Source organism: Salvelinus sp. IW2-2015, linkage group LG36, assembly GCF_002910315.2.
Source record: "Salvelinus sp. IW2-2015 linkage group LG36, ASM291031v2, whole genome shotgun sequence".
NCBI lineage: Eukaryota > Metazoa > Chordata > Actinopteri > Salmoniformes > Salmonidae > Salvelinus > Salvelinus sp. IW2-2015.
In genome coordinates, this window is record NC_036875.1 from 9,129,217 (window position 1) to 9,145,134 (window position 15,918).

The window sequence follows — 15,918 nt, forward strand, 5'->3', positions numbered from 1 at the left end:
AACGCTCTCACATTCACGAAAGCAACATGTTCGAGCACTCGTTAGAGCGCTACATTGAAACCCCGCCCATTTCTCCGCCTCTCTAAATTGTGATTGGACAGTCGTCTGTCTGCTCATATCTCTCCATGCAAAAACCTCCTCGGATGGTACTGCTTGGTATTATGGGAAGGGCAGTTCGCTGTGGCACAAGTTAGTGTTTATCCAACGGAAATATTTTAAAAAGAACTTCAATTCCCACAGTATCACAAATGGGGGCCGATCCTGTGGATCAGCTGAAGTTTGCGGAAGATTTAATTCATTCATAAGGTTTTAATGATGACCGAGGGAACGTAAGTACAGAACATGTTCAATTATGTGTATTACATATATGCTATAAAAGTAAACGTTTGTAGCAAGTTATAACTGTTGCTAATTGATTGGTAGCTGATTGCTTTGTGCTCTTTCACAAGATTAAACCATTAGCTTGATCAGAAAGGACATGCATGCTCATTAGGAAAGGAACAGGATACATGTCAACGACTGTATCAATTTCAACAATGGCCATTAAGTACAATACTAATTGTGGTGCAGAATTACGCAAGCGCCACACCCACTGGGCACAGACTTCAATTCAACGTCTATTCCACGTTGGTTCAACGTAATGTCATTGAAATTACCTGGAAACAACGTCGATTCAACCAGTGTGTCCCCAGTGGATACGCGCGCCCATGAATTCCATACGCATACGCGCGCTGTCAATTCTTGCACCCTCAGATGCCTTCGTAGGAGGGGGGGACCGTACAAGACGGAGCCAGCGACAGACCTGACCCGCTGGAGGCTGAGTAACATAGAGGGCAGGCAGACATGGCGCTATGTAGAGGATCAAGACACATCAGACAGGGAGCAGACTATGCTTGAAGCCCATTCACTTGGTTTGGATACGGTACACATACTCATCCATGTTTATTTTTCACTAGCCATTGGGTATATCACCTGTATCTACTAAAGGAGAGGACTTACCTAGGCAACCTTCTCTCGATGCATTTCATATTATTCTGTACGGAAACCCGAGATACTAATTAGTATGAAGTTACTTTTATTCTGTACTTAAATCCGAGACACTACTTAGTATGATGTTACGTTTCATATGGTATGTATTCATTTGTGGATGTCCATTACTCATTTCATATGATATGTTACGAATTACAATTAGCATTATATGTCACGAGTTTGCTAAATGTATAACAAGCTGCAAATTTGCCACACATATGATACTTTTGGTCATGTAGTGTATGTGGACACTTGCTCGTTGAACATCTCATTCCAAAATCATGGGCATTAATATGGAGTTGGTCCCCCTTTGCTGCTATAACAGCTTCCACTTTTCTGGGAAGGCTTTCCACTAGATGTTGGAACGTTGCTGCAGGGTCTTGCTTCCATTCAGCCACGAGCACTAGTGAGGTCGGGCAGTGATGTTGGACGATTAGGCCAGGTTTGCAGTCGGTGTTCCAATTAATCTCAAAGGTGTTTGATGGGCTTGAGGTCAGGGCTGTGCAGGCCAGTCAAGTTCTTCCACACTGATCTCAACAAACCATTTCTGTATGGACCTCGCTTTATGCACAGGGCCATTGTAATGCTGAAACAGAAAAGGGCCTTCCCCAAACTGTTGCCACAAAGTTGGAAGCGCAGAATCGTCTAGAAAGTCATTGTATGCTGTAGCGTTAAGATGTCCATTCACTGGAACTAAGGGGCCCAGCCCGAACCAGGAAAAGCAGCCCCAGACCATTATTCCCCCTCCTCCAAACTTTACAGTTAGCACTATACATTTGGCAGATAGCGTTCTTCTGGCATCCGCCAAACCCAGAATCGTCCGTCGGACTTCCAGATGGTGAAGCGTGATTCATCACTCCATAGAATGCATTTCCACTGCTCCAGAGTCCAATGGCCGCGAGCTTTACGCCACTCCAGACAACGCTTGGCATTGCTCATGGTGATCTTCCATGGCTGCTCGGCCATGGAAACCCGTTTCATGAAGCTCCGGATGAAGAGTTATTGTGCTGGCATTGCTTCCAGAGGCAATTTGGAACTCAGTAGGGAATGTTGCAACCGAGGACAGGCAATTTTTTGTACGTGCTTCGGCACTCGGCGGTCCCATTCTGTGAGCTTGTGTAGCCTACCACTTCACGTTTGAGCCGTTGTTGCTCCTAGATGTTTCCATTTCACAATAACAGCACTTACAGTTGAAAAGGGCAGACACTTTCCGAACTGACTTGTTGGGAAGGTGGCATACTATGACGGTGCCACTTTGAAAGTCACTGAGATCTTCAGGAAGGCCATTCTACTGCCAATGTTTGTCTATGGAGATTGCATGGCTGTATGCTCAATTTTATACACCAAATGAGCCGAATCCACTCATTTGAAGGGGTGTCCACATACTTTTGTATATATTGTGTATGTTACAAATTCTGGCTATGTGGCTAACGTTAGCTAGGCTAGGGGTTAGGGTTAAGTTTAGGAGTTAGGTTTAGGTTAGGGAAAGGGTTAGCAGACATGCTAAGTAGTTGCAAAAGTTTTAAATAGTTGAAAAATGAGGTCTACATCTCTTATGTAACCATATGAAACCTAACATTACATACTAATTTCAGTGTCTCGGATTTACTTTTACTATGTTACATCTAGTCTATGAGAACAGACTGACCTAGGCTATTTGAAGCGTAAGCATTAGGCATGACAGGTAGCCTTAAGGCTAGAGCGTTAGGCCAATAACCGCAAGGTTGCTGGTTCGAATACTGGAGCCGACCAGGTGAAAAATCTGTCGCTGTGTCCTTGAGCAAGGCACATAACCCTAATTGCTTCAGGGGTGCTGTACAATTGTGACCCCACTCCATGTGGGTGTCTCAGGGGTAGTTGATATGCAAAAAAATTGAAATAAATAACATTTCCATTGCACACTTCTATTGCATTTTTTGGATTGCCTACATGTCCCCTTAGTAGGCCGTCATTGTAAATAAGAATTTGTTCTTAATTGACTTAAATCAATATAAATCTATCAGGTAAAATATAAGCACCCCCCAAATTATTATAATATATTATTAGTTGAAGCCATAAACCGTATGGTTGAAACCCTTGCAAGAATAAGTGCATATTCTCTCATCCTAACCTCTTATAAACATATGTCTCATTGAAGTATAAATTCAATGATAGAATAGTTGGGCCCCACAAGAACAAAAGGTGGAACTAAATCTCTCCTCTAAAGAGCTTGTCATTAATGTTGTGACCTTTGACCCATGCTTTGTTGTGACAGTACCTATGCCCCTCTACAGAGTAAATTCATCCCTGGCTCTCCCTCAGCCCACACTGCAGTGGAGTCAGCCCGGAAGGGCATGGCATTCTACAGCCTGCTCCAGGCAGAAGATGGCCACTGGGCAGGAGACTACGGAGGACCCCTCTTCCTGCTACCAGGTACACACAATTAGATGCACTTTCAAAGGACGTACAGTATGCATCTCGTAAAATTAAATGTCTGCATAATGCCATCCAATATTAACTTCCATATTTACAGATAATGTATGTACACATAACAAGCACGGTCATTGAGTTTTATTGTGTCATGTCCATGGGAAAATAACAGTGGACGGGGTCGCACGTGGTGTGCATTATCGTGTACATTATGCCATGGTAGTTATAATGTTATACATGGGTTATGAAAACAGTAAAAACACTCAAGTTAACGATGAGACTCACATCTGTACTTACAACATCTGAGGTGACATCAGTGGTCTGTCTGTCTGTGCTATCCTCAGGTCTCCTGATCACCTGTCACATAACCCAGATCCCTCTCCCTGAGGCCTGGAAGAAGGAGATGGTGAGATACCTGCGCTCTGTCCAGCTGGCTGATGGAGGCTGGGGCCTGTGAGTGTTCTTATCACTGCTCTCCTTCACTTCTACCCCAGAATACAGTGTGAAAATAAGAGGGATGCCCACGCACACTGTTTAGATATTCTCCAGTAGTTTAATTAGCAATGTTTCTACCACAGCTTATGAGGCTTGTGAGTATCAGCGCAGTCAAAGCTTCAAAGATGTATTATTGTTGTGTTTTGGTCATTTCTTGTCAGACACATTGAAGACAAGTCCACAGTGTTTGGCACGGCCCTCAGCTACACCACCCTGAGGATTCTGGGAGTGGGACCGGATGACCCGGATATGGTTAGGGCCAGGAACAACCTGCACAGCAAAGGTCTTATTTAACTGTTGAATTTTTMGGGGGGGTCAATTAATTGAGCTCTTTGTTTCGTATGTTGGTGGAACCAAAGAAATATGCTGTTAGAATTTTTTTTAAGGGAATGTTGGAGAGCATCACCTGTATATGTTTTAAACCTGAAATAAAAAGTGTCTAAATGCTTTTAACCTCAAATAAGAGGTGAAATTGTTACCATTATAGAGTCAGATCATGTCTGTGTGTCTGTCTGTTGTACAGGAGGCGCGGTTGGCATCCCCTCCTGGGGTAAATTCTGGTTGGCCATCCTCAATGTGTACAGCTGGGAAGGAATGAACACACTCCTCCCGGAGATGTGGTATGCTTGATGTCCTGATACGAATTTGATCAGAATTGTACATAGATTTTATTCACCTTTATACAGCACCTATGCATAAAAGTTGAAATTGGATAGACAACTCACGCTTGAATAGTTGTGAACTTTAACCTTGATTTGGGACATTGATTCCCTCAGCTATGTTTCAACTTGTCCTGTTCTTTGGTCCATGTTTGTCCTCTATTCAGGCTGTTCCCTACCTGGTTCCCTGCTCACCCATCCACTCTCTGGTGCCACTGTCGCCAGGTCTACCTCCCTATGAGCTACTGCTATGCTGTCAGGTTTGCTGCCAAGGAGGACCCCCTGGTGCTCAGCCTCAGACAGGTGCAGTAGTTACTTCACACCACCTGGGGGCGACATGTTGCTGTCATAGTGCTCCACTCACTCCGGCCAGAAGTTACACACGTAGGCACAGCCACAAGATCAGCTAGAATAAGATGGAGCTGCAATAGAGTGCATGGACTTAGTAGCATCCTTCTCTGTTCTATAGGAGCTGTATGTCCAGGACTATGCCACCATCAACTGGCCTGGTCAGCGGAACAATGTGGCGGCATGTGACATGTACACACCACACAGCACACTACTCACCGTGGCTTACAGTAAGCACTGCACATACTTTATTAATAGTTTGTGAGTGGTCATTTGTGACTACGTTATAACTGTAACCTTGAATTCTCTGTTCTTCTTCAGTGGTCATGAACGTGTATGAGGCCCACCACAGCAGCAGTCTACGAGGAAGAGCGGTCAAAGAGCTGTACGACCACATACAGGCTGACGACCGTTTCACCAAGTGCATCAGCATCGGCCCAGTAAGAAACTGAACTTTAATCAAAGTACTTTTTTTTTTCTAATGCCACTTGTGTTTTAGGATTATCTAGTATTTCCTTGCACTTCAGCTGGAATCCTTCTTTGTGAAACATTGGTTTGCAATATTATCACATCAAAGAAGTTACTGCGAACAATGAACACAGTTCTTTCCCCTCAGACATCATTGCACGCGCGGTAGAACAGAAGCATATGTACTGCATTTTTTCTTTACCTTGATATGCAACGCTTCCCCACCTCTGCTTCTTCAACGAAACAACAACGGCCGTGGGGCGGATAACATTAGTGGCGCTGTTTCCCCTAGTGCGGATTCCATCTTTAATGCTGTTTTGGCCGTTTACACTATGGTTTAAGTTGATCCAGAATTGTGTGTCAGTTGTTACGTGGTGGTGATTTAACACCTAGTTTCACTCCTCAGATCTCCAAAACGATCAACATGCTGGTGCGCTGGCACGTGGACGGACCCTCCTCCGCTGCCTTCCAGGAGCACGTGTCCAGGATCCCAGACTACCTCTGGTCAGTCACTTAGTGAGTCAGTTGTATGTGACAATGCAGTAGGTTGTGAGCGTGTTTATTTACATGTTTGTTTTCCATTTCCTGGTTCGCTATAGGCTGGGATTGGATGGTATGAAAATGCAGGTATGTTGGGTATTCGCTAGCCATGATATACATAATGTCGTTAATCTTTTGCATTATGTGCCGGTTTCCTGACCAAAATTAAGAAGACAGAAAAGCACTTTTAATGTCTGACCTGTTTTCCTGACATGCGGTCTGGTTGTGTTCCTATAGGGGACCAATGGATCACAGCTATGGGACACGGCTTTCGCAGCTCAGGCGTTCCTAGAGGTGAGATATTCATATTGATTTTACGCTACAAAAACTACAAAGAACCCATCTGACTTGTTCATCGTGCTTTATGTTCTGCGTGCATTACTCTCCATTCATGTGATGATTGATAACTGTAAAGATGTCAAAGTTGAGAGGATGATGTGTTGTTGTTCACATTTCTAACGTTTTTGTGTTTTTTCTCAATTGGGGTCATTCAGGCAGGGGCTCAGGACAGCCCCAGGTTAGAAGAGTGTCTTAAACACGCCCACCAGTTCCTCACCATCACACAGGTGAGAGCGTCACAGGAAATGGGCGTGAGTTCCTCACACAGGTCACAGAGTTTAGTGTATTGGCTCGCTGCCAGACAAAACACCTTGAGGGCACACATTCCTCGGTTCCTAATACACCTGCTGCTTTTATCTGGATTTTTTTCCGATGTCTAACCAGTTTTCTCATTTCATCAGATACCAGACAACCCCCCAGAATACCAGAAATACTACAGACAGATGAACAAGGTGAACAATTACTGCCAGTCAGAGGAAGTGTCTGCGTGTCCTGTATGGGTGTTTTTGTCCTGCAAGACCGTGTGCGTGTGTCCTGCATGGTCGTGTGTGAGTGATTGTGTGTATTTGTCCTGCACATCCGTGTGTCCTGCATGGTTGTGTGCGTGCATTTGTGTGCGTGTGTCTATACGCGCTTACATGCATGAATGTGTGTTTGTGTCTGTGTGTGTATCAGGGAGGGTTCCCCTTCAGCACGCGGGACTGTGGCTGGATCGTGGCTGACTGCACGGCAGAGGGCCTAAAGTCAGTGATGCTTCTGCAGGAACACTGTCCCTTCATCAGTCAGCACGTCCCCTCAGAGCGCCTGTGTGACTCCGTCAATGTGGTCAGTGGCAACACCAACTAACTTCTATCTACTGTACAACCAATCACAGTTTTTACCACAACTTGATATATCGTGTCGGGGGCTTTTCTCGATCTTTCATGTATTTTCCTGTCTACTATCTCCCCAACTTTCAACTTCTTTCAAGATGATGTCTCACGGTGCTGATAATAATGCAAACTCTCAGTTCATGTTTGATTCCATCATACGACAAAAAAGCAACATACAATACTGACACTTGCCCTGGTTGACTGTGTGTTGCAGTTGCTAAGCATGAGAAACAGAGACGGCGGTTTTGCCACTTATGAGACCAAGCGAGGAGGGAGACTGTTGGAGCTACTCAACCCCTCAGAGGTGTTTGGTGAGTTTTTCATCTCACCGACCCCCCCCCCCCCCCCCTCTGTGTTGTATTTATGGATATAATACTTTTTTAGGATATAAATACAAGCTTTGTACTCTCTCCCACCACCACCCCCCTCTCTCTTTCTTTCAGGTGACATCATGATAGACTACACCTATGTGGAGTGCACCTCAGCAGTCATGCAGGCTCTGAGACACTTCCAGCGCGTGTACCCTGAATACCGGACAGAGGAGATCAGGTACACGCACACACACATGCTATACCTCTAGCCTGGAACCCTAACCCTCTCCAAGCTGCTGCCTAAAAGCATAACTTTTTCTACATGTTTTAACTCAGGTCCACTCTGAGAGAAGGATTGGAGTACTGCCGGAGGGTGCAGAGGCCTGATGGGTCATGGGAAGGGTAAGTAGCTTCCGGTCTCACTTACAGTGCATTCAGAAAGTTGCCATGTGATTTGAATGCCATGTGATTTGAATGCCAGTGCCTGTGATTTGAATGTCATGTTGTTAATTCTTCTGTGTCATATGGACCATTTAGTTATGTGTCCTTCCTAGGGTTYCAGAATTCTGGTAACTTTCCCCAAAAGGTTTTCCAGAAATCCCGGGTTGGAAGCTTCACGGAATCAGGAGGGAATAAGCAGGAAATCCTACTGTACTTTTTCAACCCTAGTCCTTTCTTATTTTGGTGTGTGTTGCCTAGATCCTGGGGAGTGTGCTTCACCTATGGGGTCTGGTTCGGCTTGGAGGCCTTTGCCTGCATGGGTCACACCTACCATGATGGGTAAGGATCCTTAGTGCTGGAGGAAGACGTGTACGCACACACCACATTCAAAGGAAGCACGAATGTCTGTGGAATCGTTTTTTCAAACCTTTAAAAATACATCTTTCCCTCTCTCTCACTCTGTCTTTGTCTGTTTCTGTCTTCTTTCTCTCTCCAGCGGTGGTGTGTGTAAGGAGGTGCAGAGTGCCTGTGACTTCCTGGTGGCCCACCAGATGGAGGATGGGGGCTGGGGTGAGGACTTTGAGTCCTGTGAGCAGCGTCGCTACGTACAGAGTGCTAACTCCCAGATCCACAATACCTGCTGGGCCCTGCTGGGCCTCATGGTTGCTAGGTAACAGTAACTATTTATGTAACTGCCTTGTAATGACTTATTTAACTAACGTAAACTCACTCACTTTTGTACATCGCCTTGGTCCGTACAATTGACCTTATTTTAGCGCCCCAAAAACATAATACTTCCAGATCAACTGTAATGTCAATACCATTGTAAAGCACAATTTCTCCCCTTTCCAACAAAATCCATGCCGAGACCTCCAAGCTGCCCGTTTCTGCATGATTCAAGAAGGCAATGAGCTCCGTCGGGTGTTTTTAAAAATGGCGGGTGGGGAAGCGAAACTAATGCGTGATAGTGAGAAGGAGAGATGTCGTGTGGGGAAACTGCTTTTTTTCACTCGATCTGTCCAACTTATCACCTTATCGCCTCTAAAATTAAAATATAACACTATAAAGAGTTTATATAATGTGTCATTACATACCTATTTGAAGGTTTGTGTCGAATTTGAATCGGGTTTTTAGGGCGGTGCTAAAGTGATCGTCAGAAGTAAACAGCGGCTTTTGAGAGTCATGATCGCTTGCAGTGATGACGCAAAAAATGGCTAGGTATCCCCCCTTACCTCCGTCACTGTCCATTTCTTGTTTTTAAATGATGAGAGAAGTGCTACACCTGGTGGAGAGAGATTGTAAGACAGAAATAGTTGCTTTATGCGTGCTGTACGTTACGACATGACACGTCACGATGTAACGGAGGGTCCGTTTTTTCAACTTTTCTCCAATACTATAGAGCCATTACCATGTCGATCAACGCTTGAATAGAAACGTAGTTCACACCCCAGATTTTGAAGTCAACACAGTCGCTACAGTCCCATTAGTTTTCTTTGCAGCCTCGTGTGAATGTCGCGGTTGCGCACATTTGTACGGAATGGGGTGTGTTTACGTTACCTTGTAACTACCTATCAGACTACCTTGTAACTACCTTTTATAACTACTGTTAGGTTCTAAATAACAGGGTAAAAACTGACGGACAACTATAGAAGCTCAAACCAAGTTTATTCAGCCAAAGGGTCGGACAGCAGAACAGACAAATACATGTTTCCACCAGCACAAGTGTATATATACCCCAATTTGTGTGAAGTATCCTCCTTCCCTCTAAACATGACATCTTTATTGCTAGGCAGGAAGTTAAGTTATGCGGGCAATAAACTGTTCCTTCTCCCTTAATGTGACCTGACCCCCAACCCCCATTCCTCACTAAACCACCTCTCTTTACCCTTATCAGTGACTGCAACCATGTGATTGCCTTTCCTTTACTCAGTACATTCCAAGCACAATTGCCTCCACCATATACATTCCCCCTACAGATAAACTTCTGGTGTAGAAACCAGACTATGGCACTCGTCATTTCCATAGGATACCTGATAATTAACAATATTTRAAGTTTAAGAGTCAGAACCCATCACTGCCTTGTAACTACATGGTTTAAAACAATATGATATAAAGTGGGACCAATGAACCTCAGTATGTTCAAGTTGTAGACCCACAATCTCTTCTCTGCTCTGTGGCAGGTACCCAGATGCACAGGTGATTGAGAGAGGAATACAGCTGTTGGTTGACAAGCAGCTGCCCAATGGAGACTGGCCACAGGTGAGTCCCTGCCGCCTGTCACACTGTGCTCAGTGCTTAGCTCCACCCAAGGCTCAAGCATGAAGTTGTCAAATTGTTTAGCATAATCTGTTGTTGAACGTCTGGCCCTCTGGATGTCTGTCATTCTTTCATGTACTGTATTGCAGATTGTGTCAGTGTGTATTTTTGGAGCCCAAGAAGCAGTGTAGAGTATTCTTACTAGAGATACATACTGTGAAGAATAACCTGAAGCTTTATAGATGACCACAACTGTATTTTGGCCTATCTCCTCAGGAAAACATCTCGGGAGTGTTCAATAAGAGCTGTGCCATCAGCTACACTTCCTACAGGAACGTCTTCACCGTGTGGACGCTGGGACGCTTCTTTAACCTCTACCCCTCCAGCCCTCTGGCCGGGAAGGTGAAGCTGTGAGGTCAGCAAGGATTGGAACAGTGCCCTTTCTAATCTATACATAAAGAACGGTCGTGAACAGGGTTGGGGAGTAATGGATTACATGTAATCCGTTAAATGTAACTGATTCTAAAAGTATTTTTTACCTGTAATCCGTTACCAGCTAAAATATTGTAATCGGATTACAGATACTTTTGAAAAACTAGATGATTACTCTTTCTCAATAACATTCAAATAATCTTAAATGTATTCCGCTTAAGAGAGTCTGACCACAAGTCAGAGARCATTACACACCAAATGGGTTTAATGGAATGTGGGAAAAGAGCAGGAATAGGCTTTTGTAGACTACAGTCCAAGCTATGTCTTCCAATGGTGCGACTGCTGTCAGAATCAAAGATTATTCATCCAATTTGAATAAACGCTTGGAGGTAAGGACGACAGCAGTGTTGTAGCCTACGGGTGCTAGGATATCACTTATTATTGATATCTATATAGCTCATTGATGTGAATCACACTGCTGCTCAATCTAATTCGTGCTGATAAAAGAAAAATGCCCARAGGCCTAACGGACACATGCTCAAACCCACACACTTTTGATGGACTTAAACAGCTGCAAATTATTGAGATATTAAAGTGTCACCAACAAAAGCTTAAACAATAGGCCTATGGCAAATGCAGCATATGGAATTCATTTTTCACATGCAAATAGCACTTTTCCAAGTCCTATTTTTGAAGACCAAGGGTTATGAAATCAATTGGAAGGATTGGAAATCTGACAGACTTTGATTTTCAATGTGAAGATGTAGCCTACTCATTTTATTATCTATATTAAAGTAGAAAGCAATGGGTTAAAAGAAGCCTACATAACTATAAAGTAAAATGCAACATCCATTTATTGCCAGAACTTTGTAAACTCTAACATTGATTTATCCTGCAATAGATGTCATTCAATTGGTAATATTCATTTTTTGTCTTCTTCTAATGCCTCTTAAGGGGAAAGTAATCTAAAAGTAACTTAGTTATCCGATTACGTTACTGAGTTTGGGTCATCCAAAAGTTAGTGATTACAATTTTGGACAGGTAACTAGCAACTGTAATAGATTGAATTTCTAAAGTAACCTCCCCAACCCTGGTCGTAAAAGTGAAGTTTTTCAAGTTTTCTACTGGGTGAGTCCTGAAACGACCTCAACCTTGGGATCACCTTACCTTGCCTGCTATTTTAACATTCCTCTTGCCTTACATTTTGGTGGGACTGYACTCTTTGAAACAAACCTTTTAGCTGCTATGTGAGAAATGAGGGTGTCATTTTGGCATCTGTATTATGACATAAAAATCGAGCCCGTAAATCAATCTGTAAATAGTGCTGAAATAAAAATGTTTCCATGTTGCCTATTAATATCAACCTTAGTTTCTGAAAATGTATTGATGTAATTGATTTGTAATTAAATCTTATTTTGAAATGCAGAATAAAGTCATTTTGTATGGTTTCACTAATTCACTATTTCTCTCTTGCAACATGATGTTTGAGTGGGAGAACAGTGTGAGTCAAACCTACCAACCAGTAGCCCGTGACCCGTCCTGCATCAATACACACACACACACACATACACGCTCTCTTTCACCGAATTTGCCAAATCTAATGGAATTTAAGGTGCAGTTTTGGGGAGTGTTTGTAAGATCCAGCATTGTGTGTGTGTGTGTGTGTGATGGTGTAGGGTGCAGCTGTCTGGACAAAAAGCTATCTATGACACTGTCAATCATAGCAATAGTGAAGGGAGATCATATGATAACACACAGTAGAAGTGTTGCACAATAGACAATCCAAAGAAAGGTGTGCTTGATAGGTACATTTCTGTTTTCACCTCCCCATGCCACATCCAATTTGTTTTGTTCCTGAAGCATGACTGCCGATAAGAATGCTGGTACTCACCTCATTCAACCCCTTCTCCATCCACCAGACCTGGGATAATTTGTTTTAAACACGATTTGTGCAAAGTACCTTTTTTCGGGGGAACAAATTGTTACTTTGGATGTGAATACGGATCCCCCAAAAAACTATTTAAATACAGATCTCAGAAAGGGACTACTTTTTCTAAACAATTTCAACACAGATCTCAGAAAGTAACTACTGTCGTGGAAATTCTAACCAAGTGAGAAAGACTTTGAGCTGGTCAGCAACTCCCTGTTCTTATTGTTAGGGATGCACCGATATTACATTTTTGGCCGATATCCGATATCCTTGCCAGAAAAACAGATACCGATATTAAACATTTTAGCGGCCTTTTAAGCATTCTAGTACAGTTAAATAGTTWAAACACACACACACACACTGACTGTTGGCATTTACGTATTTCCCCATTACCAGTAAAAACATCATCAAAACCTTCTTTCACTTACTTGCTGTTTTGTTGTTCATTTGTTCAGTCGTTTCATTCTCAACCAGGATTTCATCGTACATGTCAAGCAGTGAAGTTTCAGCTCTGTCTGTCCATGGCCTCTTCTGTCGTGGGTCCTCTTCGTCGGTGCGCACTGTCACTGTGTCCGTTTCCATCTTGTCCAGCTGTGTCTGTACCATTTCACATAAACCCTGTTTCTTGCCTGCATCGAAGTAGCGGTCCTTGTACCTAGCTTCGAGCATAGTGGCGACACAGTAAAGAGGCTCAGATAGAATGCCACCGAATCACTTGTTCACAGCCTCTAGTAGAGTACTTTTGCAACTTTTAACCCCACGGTCTGTATRGGCAGTTTTGTTGAGCAGGCGTTTCAATGCCATGACAGAGGGTATCACGTCTGCTGCAGACGCAGTTGAGGAGCTTATTTCTCGAATCAGTTGTTTGAATGGTGCTAGGAGTGTGTTCATGTTTCAAACATGTTCTCAAATGCCATTGAAATGGCAGCCGCGGTATGCGGTATGGGGCTGACATCGCTGGTKCAAATGTCAGTCGTGAAGCTAATAGCAGTGACGATCATAGCAAGTAGCTCATGGATATGCGTTTCAACAACACAGTGTAACTCCGGTAGGGCAACATCTGAAAAATAGCGCTTACTTGGTAGTGTGTACTGGGGCCCGAGGTTCCCGACCAGTCGGCGAAAGCAAACATCACCCACGACAGAGAACGGTTGATTGTCAAGGGCAATGAATTCCATTATCTTGGCGTTAATGGATTTGGCATTTGAGTTGTCTCGCTGACTTGAACTTGTTTAGTTGTTGGAAGTGTGTGCTTAGTTTTTTTTCTGCTTTTCTTCTAAGAGGTCACTGAACGTCTGGGGTGATGCACTTTCAAATGAGTAATTAGGTTTGTGGTATTGAAAGATTTCACTTTCTCCCCTCCTCGGGAAATAATAGCAGCACAAACTTTGCATGTGGCCTTTTTTTAATCTTCCTTTGAAACTTCAAAATAGATCCACACAGTAGACATTGTAGGCTAGGTTAGGAATGCTGTGTTTCACGTGTAGAGCTGTATTTTTCGTGGTGTTATTACGTAATCTACCTACGTTATATAGGTATGCATGTCAGCTTTGACATTGGTTTTGCATATCGGCGTTAAACTACATCGGGCCGATTCCGATATGCTTACCGATATATCGTGCATCCCTACTAATTGTATAGAAACCAGGGTTTGACCCCTATGACAAGGTTCTTCTTATCAGCTGTCCGTACTAGAGCCATCTCCTCCCTGGTACCTCAGAGTACACAAACACCAATTCAATCTATGGAATGCAGGCTCCGACAGAGGACAAGACCATCATAAATCAGTTGCTAGCCCAAAACCCCAGAGGCCAACTCAGTACACACAGACCTAGATGAGGGAGTACTGAGAAACCTTATTCGATGCATAAACAGTATTAAAACATAATCTCGTAATTTTCTACCATACTACTTTTCAGAAACTATTGGATTGGCTGCTTTCAACTAATGGCAGGGCTGTATCTGGAATTGCATGTTGAAGATAGAAATAGAATGAATAGAGCACACACAAACTAGGGCAGGACCTAGTTATGGAAACCCTGGCATAGCGGTTAGAGCGTTGGGCCAGTAACTGAAAGGTCACTGGTTTGAATACCCGAGCCGACAAGGTGAAAAATCTGTCGATGTGCCCTTGAGCAAGGCCCTTAAGCCTAATTTGCTCCAGGGGGGCCATACTACTATGGCTGACCCTGTAAAATAACACATTTTACTGCACCTTTCCTGTGTATGTGACAAAACATTTGTTTTTTTCTCCTTTGAATGGCCATTTCCCCAGGTGTACATTATTAAGTCAAACCAATTAATCAATGATATCAACTTTTCTTGTGCCTGTGTAATAAAACTGTAATCACTTTGAGCAACATTTTATTAGCATGTTGTTACATAACTTTGGAAATTAACATTTTAATTGCATATCAATGAGCTAAGAGTTTTTGTAACTACTGTGCACAAGAGGAATAGTAACTGTTCCTTATGCCACTTGTAATAACTCAAATCAAATCAAATCAAGTTTATTTTATATAGCCCTTCGTACATCAGCTAATATCTCGAAGTGCTGTACAGAAACCCAGCCTAAAACCCCAAACAGCAAGCAATGCAGGTGTAGAAGCACGGTGGCTAGGAAATCCCCTAGAAAGGCAAAACCTGAGAAAACTAGAGAGGAACCATGCTATGAGGGGTGGCCAGTCCTCTTCTGGCTGTGCCGGGTGGAGATTATAACAGAACATGGCCAAGATTTCAATGTTCATAAATGCCAGCATGGTCAAATAATAACAGGAGTAAATGTCAGTTGGCTTTTCATAGCCGATCATTAAGAGTATCTCTACCGTCCTGTCGTCTCGAGAGTTGAAAACCAGGGTCTGGGACAGGTAGCAGTCGTGGCAGGTCAGGGTTCCATAGCCGCAAGGAAACAGTTGAAACTGGAACAGCAGCAAGCCAGTGGACTGGGGACAGAAGGAGTCATCATGCCGGTAGTCCTGACGCATGGTCCTAGGGTCAGGTCCTCGAGAGAGAGAAAGAAGAGAGAAGAGAGAATTAGAGAGAGAGCATACTTAAATTACAACAGGACCGGATAAGATAGGAGAGTACTCCAGATAAACTTCACCTAGCCCCCGAACATAAATTACTGCAGCATAAATACTGGAGGCTGAGAGGAGGGGTCAGGAGACCTGTGGCCATCCGATGATACCCCTGGACAGGGCAAAAAAGGATATAACCCACCCTTTGCCAAAGCACAGCCCCCGCCACTAGAGGGATATCTTCAACCACCGACTTACAATCCTGAGACAAGGCGAGTATAGCCAAAGATCTCCACCCACAGCACAAACCAAGGGGGGCGCCAAGAGCGGAAGATCACGTCAGTAACTAACAACCTCCAAGTGACGCACCCC

General features: G+C 43.6%; 1 protein-coding gene across 1 annotated transcript; it reads left to right on the top strand.

Moving 5' to 3' along the window:
- The first annotated feature begins 191 nt into the window (after positions 1-191).
- lss (lanosterol synthase (2,3-oxidosqualene-lanosterol cyclase)) lies at positions 192-12,047 on the top strand. Its single transcript, XM_023980875.2, has 22 exons — positions 192-329; positions 754-922; positions 3,303-3,441; positions 3,783-3,891; positions 4,095-4,216; positions 4,457-4,553; positions 4,760-4,895; positions 5,062-5,170; positions 5,262-5,380; positions 5,815-5,912; positions 6,008-6,035; positions 6,186-6,242; positions 6,443-6,514; positions 6,689-6,739; positions 6,963-7,112; positions 7,374-7,470; positions 7,603-7,708; positions 7,807-7,872; positions 8,170-8,250; positions 8,408-8,581; positions 10,092-10,170; positions 10,444-12,047. The coding sequence occupies exons 1-22, from the start codon at positions 313-315 to the stop codon at positions 10,579-10,581; spliced, it is 2,214 nt and encodes a 737-aa protein (XP_023836643.1). The 5' UTR covers positions 192-312; the 3' UTR covers positions 10,582-12,047.
- Positions 12,048-15,918: the final 3,871 nt, after the last annotated feature.